The sequence below is a fragment of the Gymnogyps californianus genome, chromosome 5 (genome assembly GCF_018139145.2).
Source record: "Gymnogyps californianus isolate 813 chromosome 5, ASM1813914v2, whole genome shotgun sequence".
Classification (NCBI taxonomy): Eukaryota; Metazoa; Chordata; class Aves; order Accipitriformes; family Cathartidae; genus Gymnogyps; species Gymnogyps californianus.
This window is the reverse complement of record NC_059475.1, coordinates 42,004,681-42,030,979: the sequence shown is the minus strand read 5'-3', so window position 1 is coordinate 42,030,979 and position 26,299 is coordinate 42,004,681. Positions and strand designations below refer to the sequence as shown.

Genomic DNA, 26,299 nt, shown 5'->3' with positions numbered 1-26,299 from the left:
CAGTAAGCACACACTGGAAAGCTGTTTGAGCACTGGCTTTGCCTGATGCTTCTACCCAAGGAACATCTGTTGGGCTGACTCCAAGCTAGTGATGGGTGAGTCAATATGTAGACCTTGTAAAATGTTGGAGCTTTTAGTCTCGAGGCTGCCAAATGGCCTCTCAAGACAGCTGTGTCTATGGAGAATACAGTTCCTTCATGTTTAATGAGGTTGTTGGAGAACCAACAGCTTCCATGAGCCTGTTAAAGAAATCAATTACAAAAGCAAAATATACGATGAGGTTAGGTGAGCTGTTAATTTTCCTTTCAGTTCCTTAGTAATATTTGTGAGAGAAAACTTGCCCTTAAGTCTCCAGGATAGGATGTTGGAGCAAAAGAATTGCAGAGGGAAAAAAGAGCACAGAGATAGAAACGACAGAGAGCAGGATAAGAAGAGTAAGTAACAGTGTTTATGCACAAAATAAACAGAAACGGCCTGACATATAAGGGTAAAGAGAAAACAGTGTGCTAAAGTATTAAATAAACCACCAAAATATTTATCTTCAGAAAAAGAAAATTAAACACCCCGTTTCTTCATCTCTAGGAAGGGACAGAAGGAAACATTTAAAATGTAAACAAAAATAAACACTATGCCCTCAGAATATGGTATGAGGGTGGAATCCCACAAAAAAATCACACCTGGACTTGCCATACAGTACACTTGCTACAGGCTTCCGTAGGTTTTTTTAGAATACCTAGTTACTCTAATTTTTTTCTTGTGACACTTAAAAGATTGGCAATGGACTACAAAATCTTTAAAAAATACTAAGGGACTTTTTCGTTTTATAAGATATACCTAATTAAGACAATATAACACAGAGATTCAATATAAAATGGATTAGCAATATTCCTCCTATTTGATTGCTTCATTATCCACCCTGAGTGTAAATCGTAATGTTATTCTGAAAACTATCTCCTCACAGACATGGGTTAAATCTCCTAATGAAAAGCTCATTAAATACAGTATTCTTGCAAAGGACATGAAGATAACGTTATTGCTTAAGAACTGGACTCTTAGTCCTGGGATGTGGGAAGAGGGCTCTATTCCCTGCTCTACCACATACTTCTCACGTGATATTGAACAAGTCACTCTTGGCTGGCTTTGCAAATGTGCTCAGCAGCTGCTTCTTACGATCAGATTACCGAAGTGCTGAAATCTTTTGAAAATCTGGCTATTTATTTTGTTGCTGAATAGGATCAGAGATCTTTTGAAATCTGGCCCCAGTTGGGGTGCTGCACTCTTTTGAAAAGCTAGCCCTAAATCTGTATATGCCTCAATTTCTCTATTAACATTATCAGTACTGTTCTGCTTCATCAAGAGGATGAGAAACAGCTAGCATACACAGCAATTCAAATTTGAAAGGGGATATATAAATGTAGAGTTGCTCTGATAGTTGTAGAAATGTCATATGTACTTAAAAAAGCAACAAAAAAACAGCTCCTGATTTTTCCTAAACCTTTACGTAACTGTGGTTTTCTATAAAATCTGAAGTGAGGTAATGTTGACAATATTATTCTGCTTGCTATAGGTAATGTTTGGGAATTGTCTACATGTATAAAAATGTGAATAAAAATATTTCTCCCTCTTCCTTTTATGATTATGAATATGCATTTAATGACTTTCCAGATGATGAAATAAGACACAGAATTTTGTACTTGCATGTGATACCACCCCATGCAAAGCAAAGCAAAAACAATTTTTATATGATACAAGTAGAACGCAAAGTGACACCATACACATGCTTGTGCAGATGTACTCGGCTAACTCTGAGTAAGAATTATAGGGAGTGACATGCTCAAGCACTGAAATTAAGGTAAGCATTTTCCAACAGCTCCATTCATGAGGAAGACTGTGGCACAACTGGAGTTAAGTAGTTTATTAGGGATTTGCCTTTCTTTCCTTCCTTAGGAACAGAAATCACAGTATGACTAAAACCTTTGAAATTAAAAATAAAAATATTCACCTTGGCTTAAAAGCTAGCAAATAAACAGAAAAGATGTTTCTTAAGGGAGCTCGATATTTTAAAACAACACCTAAGTCCCCAACTGTGTGGAACATTCTTATTTTGCTCGCAATCTTGGACAGATATAGAGGCTTACATGTTCTCTAAATTGTAAGCTCTCTATGAAGGGTGTTCTTTAATTACAGACAGCTAATGAAAACAGTTTTTACTGATCTCTCTAATGTCCTGGGAAAGTCTTTACTATGGATTCATTGTATTCTACTTTATATCCCTGATTGAAATGGGAGACCACAAGAGCATAGGGATTTGGTGGAAACTCGATTTCCTTCCTCTGGCTTCAAAGAGAACAGTTGCAGAAATTAAGCTGCGTTGATATTGTGGTCAGACTTTGGTCAGACTATGGTTATGCTTGCACATTATATAGATATAAAATCGCTGCACTTTGGTTTTTAAAATTGCTGGGTCTACCTTCAGTATCTAAATCTCGCTCTGTTGACCACAGGTATCTAATATAACTATTACATGAAAATAAGAATTATTATTAAATCTATATACTTCAAACTTCACTTCCAGGGCTCTGACTATTATTTGCTCCAAATATTGAGATAGTCACTTTGGAAAATACTAATAAATATATAACTGCAAACATATGAGATGGGAAACAGATTTACTCTTTCCATTTAAAAAAAAAGTTTGTGTGTTTTCTTTCACTTCAGACAAAATATTTTCTTTGAGTCATAATTTTTTACTTGTAATATAGAGTGATGTAAGTCTTGGTAAAACAAATATTATAAAAGCCCACTCATTTACACTGCTTTATTCCCTCATGTCCACATACTAATAAGGACATGGCTCCCTGTCTGGGTTTTTTGGTTTGTTTTTTTTTTTTTGTGGGTTGTTTTTTTTTTTAAGGTCTCTGCTACATTCATTATTAGTTGGTTAATCTATTTCTTCAGCTCTTCATACAGATGTATTTTTTTATCTCTACAACAGACTCACAAGGTCTAAAAGAAGCAGTCATTCAACTGGAGATATACGGCAGAAGTTCAGATGACCAGAAAACCAATAAACTACATTAATAGAAGAAACAAAGGCTACGCTCTGTTGAATTTAGCAGGACTTTGAGTATGTCCTTACCTTCTCTACTCAGCTGAGGAGACTAAGGTATGATAGCTATACGGAAACTGTTAAATCTAACCACAAGATCCAATTCCTCAACTGCTTTCATTTGCAAAATGGAGCACTACAATATTAAGCTTTACTGAGGCTCTGTCTAAAACACTCTTCATAGCAAAAGACACTTTTCTTCTGTTCAGAAAAGGACAAATAAAAAGACAAACAAAAGTTCTACCAGATATTGCAATCTACAGATAGCAACAGCCTTTTTTCATTTTACATATCAAAAACTACAGCAGTGATTACTTTTTGTCTGTTTCTGATTACTAAAAGCAAAAAGCAGAACAAGCGCTTTTGGCACACCGGATTTATTGCACATCTGTAATTGGCTAACCCCATCATGTGCGTTATTTGAAAAAGTTATGTAGACTGCACATACAATTTAAGATATTCATGCTTCTAAAAAAGACCACCTGGAGCTAACCCAAGCAACATAAAACATGAATGTAATAATCATATGGAAACATTTTATTAAGAGCTTTGGAAAAGTGGACTGTTGTGGCACTGACTTTTACATAGAAATTTCTACTGCATGAAAATCCATATCGTTATATAATAACAAGAAATTAACTTGGTTTTAATTTGAAAGTTTTCCCTGACTTATTTTACCATCATCGCCAAGGTTGGAGCCAATGCAACTGTAGATACTATTCTCCTCCTGACATATTTACCTCTGCAAGTCTGAAGCCCATGTTCTTCTCAAAACCCACTCAGCCAATACTGTCAATGTTCTCAACCATGAATTATAATGACAACACCTACCATCTTTTAGCTGGAATGAGGAAGGTATGTTCTCAACTCAGGAGTGAATTTTGAATGACACAGTGAGGATTACTGTGCACAGAAAGACATGCACATTGAAGGAAAAAAGAATGAAGTGAAATGTTAAAAACTTTTTTGGGTTTCTTTTAAACATTAATATTCTTCTCGAGGTTGTTTTCATTACCAAGACTGCATTGAGAATGCAAACATGTAGAGAAAAATACAGGACTACAAAAAGCAGAGAGTCAACACTGGAAGCTGAGTACAAGAGGAAGACTTTCTGCATATTCGGTGTTCCAGCTAAGGACTCAAAAAAAAAGAATGGCTAAGAAAAATAAACTGTATTAAAAGAACATAATGAAAATGCAAAAATGACCAAGTCAGTGTAACAGCACAAGAAGAGAAAAAGGAAGATGAATTGCAGTGTAATAGAATGAAAATACAGTAGTGACTGGGAGTGAGGGAAAAGACATTAAAGTCACCTGTTCTATTTCCTTGCTCTTAAAAACACTTACTGTTTGGTTGTTTTCCTATTTAATTGTTAAGATGTAAGGTGGAGTTCTAGCAATAAACAACTCTTCGAGGGACTGACATCTGATTGACAACATTTTAGAAAGAGTATTAATTTGTTACCAGCAGTAAATGTTTTGTGTCTCCACAGAAGTGATGGATAGAACCTTTTACGATACAAATAAAGCACCATGAGAAACTAAATCATTCTATCATTTCTGCTAGCAGAAATGGAAGAATCAGGTAGGTTCTTTTTATGCTTTTGTTCACGCAAAAAAGTAGAGCTGAACTTGAAATGCTTTTCCCATCGTTCCTGTTCTGCATCACAAGAAAACCAAAATCTTTCAAAGTCTTGTAACAAAATTAACTACAAAGCAACAACCAGTAGCCTGGACTTTAGGACAGCAAAGATAAAAATGAATATAATAATAATAATTTCCATTTCATTATACTGAAATAAATAAATCTTAGATTTGATTTACTAAGCTGCACAGGTCATTGTCTATGATCCAAACACCATTCTAATTTGCAAATTTTAAATCAGCACTTATGCCATGTTTACTCCCAGTTCATTGATGATCATGCCCAGAGTGGTTTCTGCAGAAAACCACAGAAATTCCTTTCTTAATAGTACCTTTCACTTCGATCTGCTTTCCAAGATCAATCAGTTATATAGTTAATGTGTTTAGTTTGGTTCTGCCAATATAATGTTCTTCCAGTATTTTAAAACCATAACTCTTATGCACTAGTAAGTCAAATGCCTCATAAATACTTCAGTATGCAATGCATATCCTAGTTAACAGGACTTGCAATTTCAGAGAATTAAGCTGGGTTTGTTTTATAAGAATTACTTTCCATTTATCCATGTTTGTTGAAAAAAGATACGATCTTCCTTTTATACATTTAGTGGAGGAATTTTCCCGATATTTTGCCTTCAACTGCTTTGAGGCTAAGATCAGTACTGCAAACTTCACAACACCAGCACTGCAAAGAATGGATGATACTGAAAATTGTATCAGGCTGATATCAGAGGTAACCCGATCCTTGTCTGAAGAACACATAAAAGACAATTTATTCAACAGTTCTGGAATATCTGAGAAACACTGCAAGCTGGGATTCAGGATGATGATGCCCAAGAGTTTCAGAGTCCCTTGCTTGTACCATGGCAGGTAACCTATCGAAGCAACACAGAACTGTGGCAACGACAGCGGGGCAATGCCAGTGGATATTACTGAGATGTCAGGGGTTTCCCCGCTCTGTTGGGAAGATCTGCTTTTTTTGGCACATCTAAGAATTACACCCTTTTGTTTTTCAAGTACTTTTAAAGCTTGATTCAGACACTAAAGAAAGATTCTTGTTTCCCCAGCAGAAAAGATAGAAATAACATTCATCACGTATGGGTATGACTCAAACACAGAGCAGGCAGTTCTTGGAGCCTCACGCTTGGGATTCCAGCATTTGGATTCCAGCAGCAGAATGCTTTTGCCTGAGGAGCTTGAGGGAGAAACAAGAAGGAACGAACAAGATGACAAAACCTACAACAAGCTATAATAATCCCATTTTGATCAAGAAGATACAATATAGAATCATACAATCATTTAGGTTGGAAAAGACGTTTAAGAGCCTCAAGTCCAACTGTAAACCTAAACCTAACGCTGCCAAGTCCACCAAACTATGAACTCTGACAGCAGAATTCTCCTCCCCAAGTTTTTGTATTGTTGATGACTATGATCGCGTATGCTCCCTGAACACTACCTTTAACAGTAACCTGAACTATAAAGACCTGTAGAATCGATTCTGTACAGGCAAGCACTTAAAAGAAACCTGTATCAAGCTCTCCTGCCTTTGCTGCATCAGTAGAAGTTTTACTATACCTTACTGCTAATGAGCCTATACTGTTGCCAGAATTCTTCCCATTTCTAATACACATAAAACCAATTCTTCTTTAATTTTTCTAATCCTGCTAGATTTTTCCTTATTGTGTCTGCTTGTCTTTGTCAACTTTCTGCACCTGAGACATTCCAGTTTATCTTAATTGCTATATATTTCCCTTTTATTCCCAAAGTTTTACATACATAGACATACATATTTTTTCAAATTATTGATTTCACTTTCTTTCTGAAAAAGAACGCAGTTTTATAATTTCCAGGTGCATACAAAACCATCATTTCATAAATTTCTCTTTAAGAGTTCTAGTCAACTTTCATTATAATTTTTCCATCAAAATTTTTCCTCACAATCAATTGCACACATAAGTTTCCCCATTAGGCAATTAGTCCTTCAAAAGCACTGAGTATATTGGTTGGCACCCTCGTCCATTTGCAGAGATTGAAAGCAATCAGGTCATGATCACTTGTCACTAGGCAACCACCAACTCCGAGTCCAGTGTTCAATTCATCTTATCTATCACAATGAGATTCAAACAGAGCTACCTCATTTTGGGTTCCATATCTTTCATACTAGAAAACCATCCAATAATTCTCACAAAGAACATTAATGTTTTACCACTGACTGTCTGAAATTTCCAGCATTCGTTTCCTACATTCAAACACCTAATCGTCTTTTTCTTTAACCTATGTAATAGGTCAATGACTAAGCTACCTACTCCTATGGCTGCACTGCCCCTATGGCCACATAAACAGGTTTACAATGGATAGACATTATGTTTACAATCAGTGTTTGATACTGGTACACAGTCAGAGCACTTTATAGTGGCCTCCACATAAAAAGGAATCAGATTCTCATAAGAATAAAAAAAAACACCTGCAAGATAGGGAGAAATAAATTACAGTGCTATCAAAATTTCTCCAGCACAAGAGCAGAAGTTCCACACAAAGCAGGATGGCCAGATTCAGAGACCCTTTTCATAACAAGCAATACTGCCAATTCGTTTGTGTTATGCTGTTTTCATCTGATTGATCTTTTCATGTCTAACAGTGAAAAACAATGTCTTAGGCCACAAACACTGAGTAAGAAAGTAATTCTTATTTCTTTGCCCCTATAGGTGGCTTCCCTGAGACAGAATTGTGTGGTGGTTCAGAAGAGAAGGCTGGTCTTAGTGGAAGGCTTGTGTGGTTTGGCAGGGACAGGCTTGTACTATCTTGCGTTTCCTGCTCAGAAGATAACACTCAGTTTAAAACATAAAAGGCTAACAACAGGTAATGTTATTTAAAGGGTTTCCACAATGAGATCATTCAGAAGAGAACCATTTATTTATCTCTTAAAAATGCATACATATCCAACATAAAAATTATTAGAAGGTATTTAAATTAATGAAAGTAATCCCACTTGACATTTGGGATAACAATTACCATACGTTCCAATTATCATTATTGCTTATTTTCTTTCCCAGAGAATTCAAAGTGCTGGACTTATTTCCTCCCCAAGTTCCATAGTATGATAAGACATCAAGCTCATTTTCAACCTATGCTTACATACTTCGTTTATGTTGAGAATGGATCCTCTGAAAAACATGCTAGTGTGAAGGAAACAGGCGTAATTTTGTTTTAAAGCATAATTTTTCTTCTTGTGATTATCAAAACATTTTTATTTCATTACCAATGCAGAATTGAAGTAACATTGAATGCTTTATTGCAAGGAACATGTCAGAGTCATATTTAGTTACATTGGACAAGAACAATTTGGACAAGAAAAATTTCAGTTCACCACAAACACTTTTGACAGCATCTGATTTCCTTTCATACTGATATATATTAATTCCAGAACACAGATGTGTAAAACTACCTAACTGCAGAACATGTAACGCTAAAAGTAGAGATGGCTAAACTAAAAGTGACATTCTTCATGCAACCTACCAGTTGGTCAGTACTATTTACTGAAGTCCTTTACACTCCTCAGCTAGAATCTCTCATTCACCTCTTCTCTTACAGCAGAAGATAAGTAAGATAATTTTACTTAAGTAACATAAAATGTAAAGATTTGGCTTAAAAAAAAAAAATGAAGCTCATGATAAACCCACTTATAACTTGAGATCGTGGATAATCCCACAATTACTTTTTTTCATTCAAAGAAAAGACATGCCCAAAGTTGTCTTACATACTCTAGTTTCCATATGTCACATCATTCAGCAGGAAATTAGATTCATGGCCTTGCACAAACACATGTACCTCCAAAGACAGAAATGAACACCTCACTTCAACTAAAAAAGAATGAAAATCTAATAACTATTTTGATGTCATCATGGCAAATTTCCAAGACAAGAATTTGTAAAATAAGGTACAGACTACTGGGTTTAATTGCTGCTTCAAAAGAAACAGAAATGGCAAATGCTGGGAACTCTGTTCAAGACAGAGAGCCACGAGCCTTCTTTTTATAGTGACAGTGGTCCCGAGTCGGCACCAGTGTCCCAAAGATTGCCCAAAAAGGAAATATATGGCATGACTTTACATCAGCCAAACACATTTAACACACCAGAGAACATCACGGTGCCTCACACTCCTCCTCTCCCTTCTTCTCTTCACTTGAAAAAAAGGAAGAAAATATGGCTTGGTAAAAACACCTGTGACATAGTGGAAAAGAACATAAAAAGCTGCATGATCTTTGAACACTTTCAGCAACAGTTTGTGCTAAAAATATAAAGAAATTTGGAGTCAATCATTTGAAGACAATATTCCAAAATATGAAGGTTCTCACAAGAGTTTGATGTTGGAAAAGGACTACAGGGCCTGGTATGCGTCAGGCAATCAGAACACACAAGACTTCAAGTGCCATGCCATGTAAAGCACCGCTTACTGGCTGAACACACAGTATATACTATAAAAATACTTCCATTCCCAGATCAGAACTTTCAGAAAACTCACCTTTGAGTGCAAAAAATTGATCAGCAGCTCATTTACTGTTCTCCTCAGAACATACACCTTAAATACTGGGAGTCAAAAAAAGACTTTTGGAGGGATGGAAACAGAGGAGACTAGTACTGTTATTCATAACGTATATAGTATGCAAAGAATAACAATTTTATTCCTACTGACTCTAAATAAGTTTTTTATTATTTTATGCTGTATGAGAATCATGTCCTGGTCTTTAAGAACTGTAATCTTTAAACTCATCTGCTGCAAGTTGTGTGTGTATTTCCTTACAAGGACTAATACTTCCTACATACAGAAAGCTTTAGACAAAGTACCAGAAAAAATTGACTGAAGTCTGCTGTATTAGAAGATGGAAAATTTATCCATTTTTAGCAAATGTCAAATCATTGGCTATTGCTTTTAAGATTAATAAAAGATATAATGGTTTCTAGATAGCCTCTAAATAAAGATTACTATGAATGGAGAAATGATTTACCAATAGTCACCACAATGAGATTTCTTTAAAGGTTACAATCATCAGTTATTTAGCTGAAACACTGCTGAGAATGCCTGGTCATTTCTTGAATAATGCATAATGTTCATTGTAGATTTGATCTGTATTATAACAATACAGATATTTCTAAAATAATGGAGAAAACTATCTTTTACTTTCCGATTGCTCAAGATATTTCCATGAAGTAATTGACTCTGAAAATTTTATATGGAGTTACCTGAGCGTTCATTTGCAAGCACAACTTGTAGTGATCGCTACACAACAGGCATAAGAAAACAAACTCATCAGCCTTTATAGACTTTTAAGAAAAGCTATGATAAATACAGGGCAGAGTAAAGGACCTTCCTGAAATACTAAATTAAAATGATTAAATTGCTGTACAGTACTGGGGGACAAATTTAAAACTAAGCTTTGAAATTTAATTATTAACATAAGCAGACCGATACATTTGGGGGAAGGAAAAAAAAAAAAAGCAGTTGCCTATGCAACGTAAGACGCAAGTACCTCTCATATAATTTTCCAAATACCTTTAAGTCTATTCAGAAGATTGCTTGGGCACGCACAAAGTATAATGTCTAGTGTTTTATTGTAGGATTATCAGCCATGCTCCACGTGAAGCTACAAGCTATTTATGTGAGCTTGTTTATCCATAAGAACTTCTTCAAGGGCAGCAAAAAGCAACCTTAATAAATGAAAATGAATTTCTTTTGATGTAATTTCATGAATGTTTGATCAGAATGTGTTAACAGGTTTCTGTGTAAGGAGAACTGGTGAAGTAATAAAACATACCTGTACTATACAGTTAAACCTGCTTATGGGGAATTCTTATACAACGAAACATCGTTTCATCAAGCACTATTTCAATATACTGACACATAAATAATACGGTCTTAGTTAGTATAAAGCCAAGTACTCAAACGGGGGTTAGGGGTAGGGGTGGGGGGGTGGAGCAAAAATCCTTCCCCAGCTCCTCCACACCCCTTATGCCTAGAGGAATGGGAACCATATCACCAAATGGGTGGACGAGCAGGATTATGATATCAGATAGGGTGAAAAGATGTTAGATGTTTACCTAGCTTTTTATAGGGCGAAACATATTAATCTAGGCCAGACTATTTATGCTGTTGTCTAAGAATAAGGTTTTGTTCTCCCTTAAAATTCTTTTCTTCATTAGAATCTTTGCACAAAAAGGAAGCTTTGGTATTCAGGTACATATTCCACAAGAGGATAATGAAAAACAGATCCCAGATACTCTGAAAATATACAGAGAGATCTGCAGAGATCACACTTTCCGTAATACAGGACAGTTTGTAGAAGCACTGTATGTCCGTCAGCTACAGGAATTTTGGGAGAAATTATTTATTTTAACAGACAGATCATAGATAATATAGCAGAGTCCACTTTACATTTGCCTTGAAACACTGTTTAATTGCCTGAGAATAAACTCTCATCCTGAAAAAATAGGGAACATTTGCATATTATATCAGAAGCCTGACAAACCATGTTATACTCATGCTCTGGATGATGTAATTATTACCTTTTTTTTCCTCCATGAAAATTATATATGATGTGGCAGATAATATAAATTAAATATATCCAATGATGCAAATATGTCCAGCTACTAAATCATCAGCCTGAAAGTCTTTTGGTTTTTGCCCTCCATGTCTATCTCTGTCCATTGAAAATTATAACTTTCCTTAACTAATATTACTTCCTTTAAATGGAAGAGCAGCTAAAAGCCCTTTGCACCATCAATACCAGTAACCCTTCATGGGCAGTTGTGGGCTGATAAATAAGATTCTATTTCCCCCTCCTCCCTCCATCCTTAAAGGTGGCTTTTTCTTTTGCCTCATGCTATATACAGTCTATCTAGTTTAGTGTAGATTAAGAGTTTAAGTTTCATAATGTGTGGAAAAAAACTGAAGTGTTCAAATCTCACATGCCTCTTTCCAAAATACGTTTCCTCCAAAATGTGAGATCAGTAGCTAAAATAAAACAGGGTAGTTTTCTGTGCTGTCAAAGCCAGGACAACCACAATTCCCAGGCTTTGGTAACTTTTGAGTTCTGTTAATACAACTTGCTCCCTAATTTAAAATACTTATCAGACACCAAGATCACACTCATCTACATAAGTAGCATGAGTAAAAAAAAAAAAAAAAAAACAAAAAACAAAAAAATGTCCAGTTTACACAAGTCGTTGGAAACACTGTTTAGCACCAACACACACAGAGCCTCTAAAATAACTGTCTGATTCCTCTGTTACCTGACTTTTGTGGCAACTCATGTCCAAAACATTGATTTTGCTGCCCAACTTCTTGTTTGAGCATGAAAAGAGGGTGTTTAATATTGAAAACAGTCTATTTTGGCTGAAATGTTGATAGATGCCTACTGGCTCAGAAGTCAAAATAATTTCTATACACATTAAAAGATGATAAATAAAATCTTAATCTCTAACTTGAAGATTTAAAAATTCAGATGTGATGCTCTTGAACTTCAGAAATACATGATTCTGCCTTTAAGGTTTAGCCAGAGAATTGAGAGTCCTCAAATTAAGGAATAATGCCATGCTCCTCTCAAACGCATCCTGATATAATATAATAACACAAAGCAACACAATCATTGCTAAATAACTTTAAACAATTTAGTCTATGTCACCCAGAAGACTTACAGCTGTAATAGTTACATGAATAGGTTCGTTATTAAATAAAATATAAATAAAATAAGAGGTTTATTTCACCTTCACATGGTGTCTTTCTCATGCAGACCTCAGATTTCCACATTTGTATCCCTTTAAAGGATTTGATATGCAGGGAAAGAAGAAAGGATGATGGTAAAAATTTCAATTTAGAGGTTACTAAAGGCTGCCATATTCGATACTATACAACATATTTACTCCATACCTTTTACTGATGTATTAGGTGGAGGTCCTTCCATTCTCAAGTTCCATGGAGGATCGCCTTGATTAGCAAAGTCCCTCATTTTCAGATAGCTAATTGTAAGTCGGATGATGGATGCCTTGTCAAGCTGGCTGGTAATGGCTGCAGGCAGTGGCAACAACTTTGCCAACTCATAGAATTCAAAATTCTCCTTTCCCCGTCGAGAGCGAGCAGCATCTCGGGACTTTTCCTTCCTCAAAGCTTGTAAACTGAAAGAAAATAAACAAAGTAGGACATTCATCAATATTAGTGTTCTGTCACATTCAACCAATTTGCTTTTTCACTGCTGGTCTATACAAATTACCACATTTTCAAAATGCTGTTGTGTATGGATGTACAGATTTCAGGATATATTTAATGGTACTCCAGTCTTTGAGTGATTAAAACTAATGATAATATTTGCGTTTCAGTGGTAGCCAACATATTAAGTAACTACTCCTAACTCATTTCAGCCACTTCCTTCTTAGCCTGCCCTTTCTTTTTCTGCTGCCAGTCACAAGAAAAGATTCCCAAGAATGCTGTGTACATATGGGGTTTATCTGCATAGATGTCATTGCTTCTCCTGACCCACTGTAACCCAATTTTGTCTAAATTTGTGCCAAAGTCTGAGTCTTGGGAAAAGGAGGTTAAAAGCAGATGACTGAAGTGTGTGCCACCTCTGACAGGGGTTGCAGCGCAGCCAAGAAGACCACACAGGTTGTACAGTAGCTTCTGAGCCACGGAAGTTTAAGTCTGGCGTAATAACGTAAACCTTCCTGGATTTCATGAAGCTGCTCTTTATGAGTTGTTCAGCTGTCCTTGCTGTGGGAACAGCAACCTTTGTCAGAGGGGCGAGCAAGCAGTTAATACAGTTATGTGCTTCACATTTCTGATTGTAATTCACTACCACATACATGTCAGATTGACAACTTTCTGGTCAGAAGGGACCTTCTGCTTTACACTGAGCAGGTAGAAATGTAAAGACATTCGTTCAGTCCTGTTGCATCAAGATATCAGTTGCTACCATCCATACGCAACACCTAAAGGTAACTCAGATTTTACTCCTGGGCTATTTGTTTAATTGGTGTAAAACTGCTGAACGCACATTGTGATGACAGCGGGTAACCACTGGGGTCTTCTCCCGATCTTTCCCTGAAACTCAAATGAAACTCACGTTTCAGTTGGTTTCAATACATAATAATACAGTTTGCAAGGGAAAAGGGATTAACTTTTTTTGTTGCGTGGTTTGGGGCAGACAAAGAAATGTACAGTACACTTCCCAAAAGATCAGGAGTCAATGTGTAGATAATACAAAGAACAGATATTGCCTCTTTTGTTTTTAATGAGGGGTTTTTAACTTTTGTTGTTGTTGTTTTTTTGAGACAGAACAGAGTGTTCAACTCAGGGTATGATAAGCTTGACCGTATCTCTGCCTTGGTGCATAGAGGCTGGTGCTGATGCTGGAGTTGGTGTCTGCCAATCACTGCATAAGGTGAGTAGAAACTGTTCTTGTCTCTCACAAAAACACTGTCTTTCCTTTGCTTCATTTGTTTACTTATTAATTTGATGAAGTTACAGCCACAATTCCATTAACTAGTCATCGCTTTACAACAGAGCTAGAATTCAACCAGTGTATAAGGGAACAGCAAACGCTTCTCTCAAACTTCCACAACCCTTCCTGAAACCCTGGATTTTATCAATGAAAAAGATCATAATGGCCAGATCTACAAAAGCAGTCTGGCATATGAAGTAGATCAGTACAATTTAGGCACACTGATCTAATACCATGATTCTGAGACCTCTATTTACCTGTCTTTCTAATTGGGAAATAATTTAAACTACAGAGGTTCTCTTACTTTAATATTCTTAACCACCTGCATTTTCGTGGCTGTCTGCCACCTCAGACTGGAAAGGGCAGATCAGCTGGGCCCTTAAAACACAAATGAAATCCCTCCATCACACTTCCCTGAGAATGCTTAGCAAATTACATTCCCTACACAATTCTATACTAATAGCAATTATATTTAAAAAGACAGCCTGGCTAAGAAATAGGGATGGTGAGATAAAGATATGGGAGAAAATGGCACATCCTTACCCACAGGTACAGATATACCATCCTACTGAATCCCACGCTAAAGTACATACTTGTCTTTATGAACTCTATATAGACCGCTAGCAGCTAGATTTGTAAGTTATATTCTAGGAGAAAAGTACCTGAAAAATAAGATTTCAAAATGCTCATTGCAGATGCATCTCTGTCGAACATCAAGTTTTAAATATCTACCATCATAGATGTGTAAAATCGCTCAAAAGTTGCATTAAATATAGCTGATACAAATATTTTATGTATATAAAGAAACCTGGAAGCTACAGCTCTGTGAGGTGTGAACCGTCCAATTAGTTTCAGTGAAGTAAGATATCCTATACAAGTTAAATACCTACAACAGTAACATAAGGGACAGGCAGGCAAGTGTCTCTGCCCTATTATTGCTCGCAAGTGAAAGCTCATTTTCATGGCACAAGGGATGGGCTTTACTACTTGTCATCACACTTTTTTTCTCTGGAAGTCAAGCCTGAGGACCTCAAGTCCCCAAATCAAGTTTCAGGAATCCAGAAGAGGTGAGATTCTAGATCTATCCTGAAAGTCTGCACCAAGAGGTTCACACCTTCTTTCCAAAGCACTTAATTATACCCCTATGTAAGAAGGGAGCTTTTTGGAGATCCCTAGTAAAACAAATCAGAAACGTTACAGATCCCAGCAACTTTTGAAATTGAAATAAGTTAGAAATTGAATGGTGACAGAATATTCCTTAGCAACACCAGACTGAATCCAGGGTTTACAAGTCCTGTATAGGGTTCAGGAGACTGCTGAAACTGAATAATATATTGCAATGTAAACTTATATAATGCATTACTGGATCACTAACAGGTTGCAATGGAAGTCAATTAAGCTGAAAAGTGAGGCTACCTGTGTAAGTAAACAGCATCCTTTGAAAGCCACCTATGTGTATTCAAACTTCTACAATTAAAAAAATCCCAAGGTACAAGGGACGGGGAGCTGATATAATAGACATACAAAAGAAACTCCTGAGAAACAGTATTATCAATAACATGTTTTTCCTCCCAGCCATTTAGTATACTGTCATTTGTAGAAGCTTCACCGAGTGACTCAAGTCAAGGAGTTTGTAACTTGTTGCACTCTCCTCTTGGCATCAGTGCATTCAGCTAAATTTAGAAACAGTGTCTGTCGAAATGTGCACGCAAGCCCTAATTTCTACTCTACATAATTCCACTAGGGAAATACACTTGTAGCGTCGGACACTGCAGTTACGCTGATACAATTGGTCCTTAATTTGGGAGCAGTGATTTCCTCAGCAGGATGCAGGAATTCATTAGATATGACCTAAACATCACTGTTAATCCTCTCTGGCACCTGTGATTCTGATAGGCAACATCAGCTTCATCATCAGATGCTCTTAACAGAGCAAAGTGCTGGCACTGATAATCCCAAGAGGATGCTAGAAAAGAGAGGTGTGAAGCTCACAACAGAAAGCAGTGGTGCTGACACAGGAGCAAAACTCATCTTGGGTCCTGTCATATATCAGGATTAGAGGTGGTTCTTGGTAACATAAATGAACTTGCTAGAGTATCAGGCTGCAAAAACTTAGAAATACCTGCAGGCTCTCCTGCTAATGAGAAAAATAAGAGTGTGGGAAACTATACCCATGTTTACTAAGTGGCTTTCAAAAACGTTCAGAAAGCACCAAGAAAGCAAGCATTGCACATGTAAGAGAAGATCTCTTACATGATAGAGAAGGTCCTCCAACAGACAAGCAAATCTACATATGCTATCCACAGTAGCAACAAGAAAGTAACAGTGGGAAATATACCCAAGGGATATAAATGTTGCTCCCTCTTTGCCTTCTGTGGAGAAGGGGAAGGAGCTCAGATAATTGGATCAGAGTGCATCACTGTACGATATCAAAGGATGATGTCGTCATACAATGGCAAAACTTCATGCGTTCCCTTGAGAACACATTTCTCAAAGAATTTCCATATACTGAATCCACTAAAGAAGACTAAGAGGTTTCCAGCTGCTAGCTCCTGATAATTCTGAGATGCAGTACCATATAAACAGGATATTTAATGCCTAGAAAACTAATGCTATTTTAGATAGTAGGTTTCTAAAATACATATTATTTTTCCTTTTAGGGCCTTTGCAGATAGACTGATATAAAGGGGGTTTGGCTTTTACAGATGAAAGGGTACAATAAATACTACCATATAATTTTAAAATAGTATACACAACATTTCTAAAGTAGATTTTCTGTTGAAGACACAGCAGATGCAGAAGACATGATAATACGGTGTTGCATAAAAGTTTTATTGGTACTCATAACTCACTTGCGATTTCATTGTGCTTGTGGTCATTCCAAGCTTAACCTGCTTCATATTTTATTTCACATCATTTTATGTATTTTATATTCATAAGCATATACATGCACCCATATCTGTGTGCACACCCACAACCTCCACATGTCTGACAGATCATCATCTGTCACTTTAAAGATGGGACAATCACAGCTCCTAATTTTTGCAGCATATAATGGCAATCAAACATGTTACAGCATATCAACAGATGCAGTGACCTACATTAGCAAGGATTTTTTAGCATATCAATACCTTGCTTCTGTGTCTCAGTTTGGGCAGTAAAAATCAGTGAAATAATTTAATTCTGTGAGTTTGCATTTTGAATGAAAACAGGGGAATGGTTGTGGTTACAAATAAATATTTCTGATGAAATTTCAAAACATGGTTTGGAAGCAGAAATATCTCAGACTTGCCCGGTTTTAGAAAGGCAGCTCGCATTTACATTTCATCTACACTGTTCCCTTAAACCTGACGCAGGCAAGGCCCCCCAAGTGGGGCTTCTCAGAGATGTCGGTCTCCCTCTGCTCAGCCCCACATAACAGCACCGATGGGGTTTTATGGTACCCTCACTGTACTTGTCATAAGCAGAGACTGGATTTGGGGCGATGGCCATAAAACAAGGTTTGAGGGACAGACGGGCTGCTGAGCTCCAGATACAAAGGCTCCAGCCAACAGAGAGCTTGTCTGTGGTGTGTTGTCATAGTTTTTGCTCATTTTCATTAACTACAAGCAAAGAAGTATGGCAAACTCTCACAAAGGATGCACAGTATTTTCGATAATTCTATTGAAATCCTCCCTGACTTCAGGAGAAACTTTACAAGCGCAACAGAACACCAGAACAGAGCACTTTTTCTTGTAATACTAAACAATATCATACTTGTTAATTCAGCTGTTATCGACCACCAGCAAATTTCTTAAGCCTCTAACAACAATATGGATTAGTAGCAGCAAAACCAGATACAGTACAATAACACTTAACAATATCTAATAATGTTTATAACAAGCTTTATAGAGAATGAAGCAATATGTGCGTGTGTGTATTTTTATATTAGTCTAGTCTTTTAAATTCAAGAATCAAAAGGTCCACTATAAACATTATCCAACTCTCCAAAGGCTGTAGTCAGATGGATGCTATATACATTTCACAGAAAAGAAATCAGATATATGGAAAGGATGTGCAACATTAGAGCACACAATGAAACTGTGACCAAAAAAAAAAAAAAAAAAAAAAAAATGGACTGGAGCTAAGTGATCCAACCCCATCAACCCCCTGAAAGAGACTTTCAATTATGTACGTCCTGCTGTGTACATTGTTTTCCAATATAAAGAAAAGAAGAATGCTTACTTGCTATTGAGTTTAGTTGTAGTATTACATAAGGAAATAAATTTACGCTGCTCCTGAGTCCACAGGTGTGCATTTGTGCAATTCTATATGAGATACACTAGACAGATCCTTTTATCTTGTTCTTACCGTGTCTATATGACATGACATAGTATTGTCATACTTTGGACATTTTTATATTTAGATCAACTTTAGACCCCTTCCCTTTTTTTTTTAATAACCTATTTACATCATTTCTGTATTTATATCAATGCAATGTAGTGGATGAGTATCACAATTTAACTAATACGAATGTTTATACATTCTGATCTATTACAGGAATAATCTATTACTTGATCCCTCAGCCACATTTTTGAGAAGAATCTTTTCTGGGGCTTCAAGCTGACCAGTGCAAACAATGAGGGCAGTTAAGCCTATTTCTAACAACGGATACACAGAAAAGCTGATTCTTAATGCCTGGGCAATTCATTAAGATAATGTCCAAGTCCACTATAGGTGGCCACCCATAGGCCATGTTCTGGCCTATCAAAATCTGTTTTCATTTCACTGATCTCATGGGACAATTACACTTAATTGTTCAAAGAATGGAATAGCATCAATATGGAAATGACCCAATGATTTGGGATATTTATTTATTTTGCTTCTATGTGACTCTTCTTACGCCTGAGGTTTTTTCAAAAGTGTTCGTTAATAGTGACATCTCAAAAACAGTGTTCAATCCAAGTGGATATTCATCTGAACAGCAGTGCACATTTTCAGACTCCAAAAAAGGATTTAGACTGGGAGAAAGATGGAGGAAGTAAAGCAGAGTAACCTGCACTATATAATTGCATATACTGCAATTGAAAAGTCCAGTCTAGCAAGTCAAGCATCACCACTGGTGGCACCAGGAGCCTAAAAAGCCTCCTATTGCCAAAGTTTTTTGTTATTGTTCTGTTTTTCTAAATGTTATGCTCTAGAGAGCTCACAAATATGCATGAAACTGGATATTTTTTCAGTATAGTAGATACATGTGAGTATAAAAGAATGAAGCAAGAGAGCTAATGTTCCTGTAGATGTGAATTACAAGAAGAAAAAATCCTCTCCAACTTCCTAAGACTAACTCAGTTAGTTCTGAAAAATTGATACTGAAAGTATGTTAATGTGTTTACCTCTAATTTCTACACATTATTTTGCTATCGTTGGGGATTTTTTTCTTTTGGGACAACTTTTTGACTTGATGTTTTCTCCCTTTCTTTGCTTTTCTTTTTTTCTGCTGTCCTATTCATAGACTTCCTTTTCACACAGATTGTTTCTGAACTGAGAGTACAAGAACTTCAAGACTAATAAAAAACAGTTACGCTGTTTAAAAGAGAAGAGTACTTTTGTGAGGGTAAAACCTCCAAAAAAGAGGAAAGGAGGAGAATCAAAAGCCACATTAAATTTTAGCTGCTTCTTTCTTTTTTAAGTACATCTGAGAAGTCAGATGGGAGATTTTTATGGATTTTTCTACTTGTTTGCTTAGGAGATCCGAACATTGCTCAGTCTCACTATTTATCAATTAATCTAGCATGCAGCCTCAAAGGAAAAAGGTCGACCTGTATTAAAAATTCATCCATCAAAAATTCATCAAAGACTTCAGCATTTTAACTCGTGAACCTTTGAACACCTGCATATTTGTCAGATCTGTGGTCATAGTTAACTGGAATCTATAGTTACTACAGTATCTATACTTGCTCTGACATGAGCTGCATGAGGAGACCTTCAGGTGAAAGTGCAGTACATAACCTAGTGAGCCACATTACTTCCTCAAACTGTTCTTTTCATCAGACAAGGGATATCCGACATCTGACTAAGTTCAAAGTCAGTCAAATCAGACCCTTTCAATGAGCAAACACTTTCCAGGGGCATTCATTTTTGCCACACCATAAATATCACCGTTCTTAGGGGGCAAAAGTTTGCCAAAAATGTAAACAAAACCATTATCTGACATTATCATCAATGGCATAGTCCACAAATTGAAGCCATTTAATGCTGTCCAAGAAAAATTAATGTTTTCCGAAGACTTCCTTTAATGTGTGAAGAAAGCCGTATAGTATATGCTGGAAGTTAAAGCTGGAACCTTCAAGTTCAAGGTAAAAACTCTGCTGCTTAACTAATGCACTGCTCATAGCTGTCATCATTAATTTATGTTAGCCTCTGTAAACATCAAGAGTATAATAGGCCAATTTCACAACTAAATATAGATGCACATTTTGCCCTTATATAAATGGCAGATTGCTGCTGTAGATCATCACTGCAGCAACACGTCAGTAAAGATGCACTGTTTGATGGTCTGATGCTCACACAATATATAAAACCAGTTGTAATGGTTGTTTGGAAGCAAAGTGTAACATAGCAGCAAAATTTCATTTGTTCCACAAACTCAGGATATATTAAGCTTGGCTGACAAAGACTGTTTGATGTGCTAAATCAGTTTGACCTTCATTTTTGCTTTATATTTCTCATTTAACACATGAAATGACCATTATTTTTCCACTATATAGGAAAATACCACAGAACCGGTTTCTATTAAAAAGCCTCTTTTCCTTGTAGATAGCAAAAATACATTTTGCCAAATGTGCTTTAACAATTATTGTAAAAATAATGTGCAACTTATGAAAAAACTAATACCTATATTAAGCCAAGCTTTTTATTATATGAGTGAGACTTGAGGTTGTTTTTAGGGGTTGTTGTTTGACAGAAGAGGTTTCTTTTATTTTATTTTCAATATGTAAACATAGTTCAATGAAAAGGTTTGTGTATGCTTGAACTAATCATTAAATTGAATGTTTTATCACCAATAAGCACCTTTGTTGCAATGTTTAAATAAGAGGATTTACTTCCAAAGTGAGTCATTAGAACATAATAATAGGAACCTGGCAGGTTTTTAAGGATTACAAACTCGCCATCCTACGCATTCTTTTAAAACTAATGTACACTTTGATACAGCAACAATTAAGTGAGTTGTGATACACCAGTTCAAACCCAAACTCTACAACCAGAACACTAGTGTTTTGATCTTTTTTTCTTCCTATGTTGAACTAAGCAATTGCCAGCCTCATGATAATAGAGAAACTGCAGTTTTATCAAGCAATTTTGCAGCACCCAATAAACAGCACTTTACCTTGGAGCAACTTGTACATTTCACACCTTAAATTTCTATTTACCAAATCAGCTAATCACTTCACAATTGAACTTCTCAGAACAAAAAATTATCAATTAAAGTGGTTGAAACTCCTGCAAATTATCATTTAGGAATGAAGTAATTGCTTTCATCAGGGCAGAAAAGCCCGCCAGAACAGAAATGTCACTTCAGATTAGTGTTCTCACTCCTGAAGCTATGGATGACACAGCTGATATAAGACTAAATGCCAAGACCAATCAATTGCTTTTGTGGCTCTGTTCTGAGCTGCTGTAAAAGGGGCCATTTTCTAGGATCTACTCTTCATTATAGTAAATGCTATCTCCTTGGTAACATAATTCCATTTCTCATAAATTCCGTCTGAGAGCATTGTCCTAACAATGGATGTTTGTGGAAAAGAATGCTGTTGGTTTAATGCAAAGAAATTAAGTGTGAACGGCTGTCAAAGTACTATAGTTTGCTTGTTCTTAAACATAAATTGAAGTCTTTACATTAAAAACAGAATACTTTGGCGGAAATTAATGTTCTGAACAAGTGTAATATATTGCATTTGGAAGTGGTGTTTTTCTGATCGAGAGTTTAGACTTTTTTTTGTATATCTATGTTCTGTCTATAGTGGGCACACTTGTCCCTAGCAGAGATTTGTCAGTTTAAGAGAGAGTAGATAAACACTCCACTTATTTCACAGCAGTGCAGTTAGGAAATGTGAAACTGCGGAAGAAAACATGGTCTCATTATCATATGACATGCTATTTGTTAGCAGACTCATCTGTGTATAAAAGCCTTCTTTGAACTGAGCCCTTACTGGAAATATCTGTATTTCAATTTGTATTGTTCAGCTTCCTAAAATACTAAGAATCTGAGTTATGGTCTCCAATTAAAAGGATATCTGAGAAGCTAATTTGGTGGAACAGCAGCAATTTCCTGCACTGCTCTCCTCATGACTGAAGTTTAGAAACAAATTCAAGATTACAGATTTTCATTCAAAACAGGATGAAAAGTATTCTTCCCTCAATGAGCATAAGCAATTCCAATTAACAATAACAAGAGTTATGTGACAGGAGAATATATTACTGAATATGTAAAGAAGTAATTTATTCAGCATTAAGACAAGAAGTGCAATTTTACTACAGTATTTCTATGGGTAACCAAAGAAATAGCACAGGTACACTGTTGCCAGATTGTGACTATAGCCCTGAATGTTGGCAATCTCACAAATATATGAAAAACTGCACCCATTATGTGATGTGGGGAAAACAAGAGGACAAGAGAGATGTAAAGTCACTGCATATCACATCTACCTGCTTGAAAGTAAACGCAGTACTTTAAATTGCAAAGGCAGATAGCATATTTGGAGAACCCGGACTAAAGCTATCTCGTATACCACATTAAATATGCTATATAGCATATCGCAGTTGAAATACAAACTTTACACTTTGGGCTAAGTAGCAGTTACTACATTAATAAATCACTCTGAAATGAACAAAGAGAATCCAAATTTCTGATTATACTCCTTTCGTGAGTACTGTCTTTAAGAAGGAACAATTCAGATTAGGAGTTTTTGATCTGGTTCTGAATTAATATTTTAAAGAATGAGTAAACAGCTGCTATTTTCCTCACCTATATCAGAGCTATTGCAGAAATTTTTGCTGGAACATTTATATCAGCTATGGCCATTATTTTCCATAACATTATTTTACCAGTGGTAGCTCTGGCATAAACAGCTGCACAGGTAAAAAACAAAAAAAATTCTTTTTTCTTTTTTTTATAAAAGCTGTGTCTGCACAAGGTAGTTTATATATACCATGAAGTTTTACTACTGCTGAAAGGCCTAAGAGCACAATGTTGCATTCAGACATCCCATGTTTGCTCTTTACAGATGACCTAAATAGGGATTTTGTTAGAGTTGGCTGTGCTCTCTGTAACTATCCGCTCCAATTTAGTTCCCAGAGCCAGGAAAAAAAGGCAAGAATTCCAACCTCTCTCTTTCACTGCTGCCACATAAATCATCTCTTGGTGGTGTGTTCTCAATTACTATAATACCAAGACCTGTTCTGAAGAAAATAACATGCTTTTTCTCCCTACCCACTCTTACAATTATCATCCTCATCTTCTTATAATTCTCTCCTTCCCATCTAAAAGTTAGGCTTACACTGATGGGTCTATGCTGAACATATGCAAGCTGTACTTTCAAACCCTACCAACGGGAGTCTTGACAAGACCTTTTGCGAAGAAGCATTGAAGGGATATAGGATACACTGGCACTGCTATCCCAAGGAGCTACTGCAGTTTACAGAGACACAACTGAGCTATCTTAAAACTGACAACAATATAACTTCAGCAGGACAGACAATGAGCTACATGACCAATGTCAGCCCTGAGCCCTGCATGTTTTTTGCTGCCTGTGATAAAACCTATAGAGGTCACTCTGTCATTGATACTCCAACTACCTAGTGTAAAAATACCTCCAGCACATCTAAAAAGTAAAATAAATATGCAACAACCAGTCTGGGTGGTGGTGTAGATACATCCCATTGAATGTTCAAAACCAAGCAGTGCGTGCAAAATTTTTCTTTTGCAGTATTAGGAAGACCCTGCTGCCTGTGCAAGTCTCCAGGAGCTCACTGATGGATTTACTGAAGCTCTTTTTTCCAGAAGCACAAGCTCCACTCTCCAAGGTGCAGCATTAGCTGTTGAACCATTGCCTCAGTAGAGTATGAATGAGCTGCAAGGCCTTTCACTTTTAGCCCCCTGGCTTGAACACTGAGCAGTTTAGTGTAAATTAGTTTCAGCAGAGCACAAGACAGCAAGGTTTTCACAAGCAGGTGTCTCTTTCACACATACCACCAGTGAAATAACTTTACTACCACTTACATATTCCAGGAAAGGCTACAATCTCCACTGACTTCCCTTGCAGAGGGACTACATTCACTTTCTATTTAACCCTCTGGGACAAGTGGCAACTCTGTAACTGTCATGCAAACACTGGTGAAGGGCCGAAGAAGTTGGGGGAAAAAAAAGTCTGGCCAGAAAACAGTAATTCATCAAACAGAAAAAAACGTGCAATTTTTAGGCCACCTGTTTTTTCAAGTCTAAAGTAACGGCTTAGATACCACTCATAGTGTTACAGCAGCGTATAAAGTTTTAAGAAATAAAAACAGACAAGCGCATAGACTTGGACACAGAACAATACTTAACAAAAAACCCCAAACTCAAAACAATACACAAAACCCCATCATTCTTCCATAAATCAGTATTAACATGCGTTTTCCAAGGCTAGCTTTCTACTTCCTACCTGTTTCTTGGGGGAATTAGGCTATACTTAACACGAAAGACTTGCCAAATACTGCAGAATCTTACATTTAGTTTAGCAAGAGGGAACCCTTCCCCAAACTTTAAGCAGAATGTCAAGGCAACCATATGTATGTGTTTCCACCAGCACACAACTAGCGTTATAGTTTACAGGTTAGTAAAAAAAGCCTTATGAAGCAACATGTTACTGTGCACAGTGCTCCACAAGTCTCTCCTCAGCTCTAATTACAAAATTTCAGTTTTTATTTGTCATAAAAAGATAGTTTAAAAACAAAGTGCATCTCGCAGATTCAAACTAAATAATATTCATGCCCTTAAAATAACCTCTTCAGGTGGTACGAAATACATTAACGAGCCCCAGAAACCTAAGAAACCCACCAAAAAACCATATTGTCCTCTTTCTTCCATTCTACCTTCCATTCCATTCATAATAAATGAATAAATAAAAGAAAAGCTACATAAGGGTTAAAGCGCTTAGTCCCTAAAGGAATTAATTTTATATTTAACATTTTATTTAAAAAAAAACCCACTGCCTGCATCATCATGTTTCAGTGCATTATAGTAGCACTTCATAAGTGTAACAGGTTGATGGAAATTCTTTCTACTTTCAGTCTGTTACAACCTTCTTTAAGAAATAACCTTTCAGTCGAAATTTTTCATGCTGGTTCTCAGCTGGTCCCCAGAATGAAATTTTATATGCAGATAGATAAAAATTCATTGAACCATTTTTTAGTTATATGACTGTGTGGATTTTAGGTGCATAACACAAAGACTTACAGGTCATATGAAAAAGACATGATATTGTTATATCTTCAGCAGTTTTGATACAGTGGGATAAAAATGAAAGCCACATTGATTGCAGAAGGAAGAGCTTCCTCCTTGTTCCATTTACAGATATCAGTACTGGCCACACACATTATTGCACTCATGTGTTTCCTGAAATGCCAAGACGAGTCTACTGTCAGAGGTTATGCATTCAACCCGGACCATGAACTGCCTCACACAGTGGTAATTTCTGTGCTGGAGGTATGTCCCTACCTATTTTAGTTTTCAGACACTTGCAGCAGACCCAAGATCTAATTTCTAAATAAGGGTTTCAGATATGGTATAGCCAAAACCAATTCTCCTCAGAAACCAGTTTAATTAGTCAGAGTAGACCTGATGCTACAAGCATTTTATGACCAAATTAGTGATATGCCAAAACCTTTCCTTAAAACACACGCATCATCAATTACAATCCTAAAACTGTAAAAAGCAACACTTAACCAAAAGCCTCAAAGCTTTAACAGTTGAGACATAAATCTCATGTCCTAAGTAATGCTTACCTTCTTCTGTAATATTCAACTACAAGCAAGAGTAGCAAT

General features: G+C 36.5%; 1 protein-coding gene across 5 annotated transcripts in view; it reads right to left on the bottom strand.

The window, feature by feature from the left end:
• Positions 1–26,299, bottom strand: part of NPAS3 (neuronal PAS domain protein 3) — a 611,537-nt gene that overhangs the window by 415,517 nt on the left and 169,721 nt on the right. For 3 of the 5 annotated variants that reach the window (XM_050898265.1, XM_050898264.1, XM_050898266.1), the window contains exon 2: positions 12,673–12,917. In XM_050898265.1, the coding sequence (XP_050754222.1) occupies positions 12,673–12,917 (245 nt within the window). Of the gene's footprint in view, positions 1–12,509; positions 12,561–12,672; positions 12,918–26,299 lie in introns of all 5 variants that reach the window. The other 2 variants (XM_050898262.1, XM_050898263.1) reach the window with 1 other exon arrangement.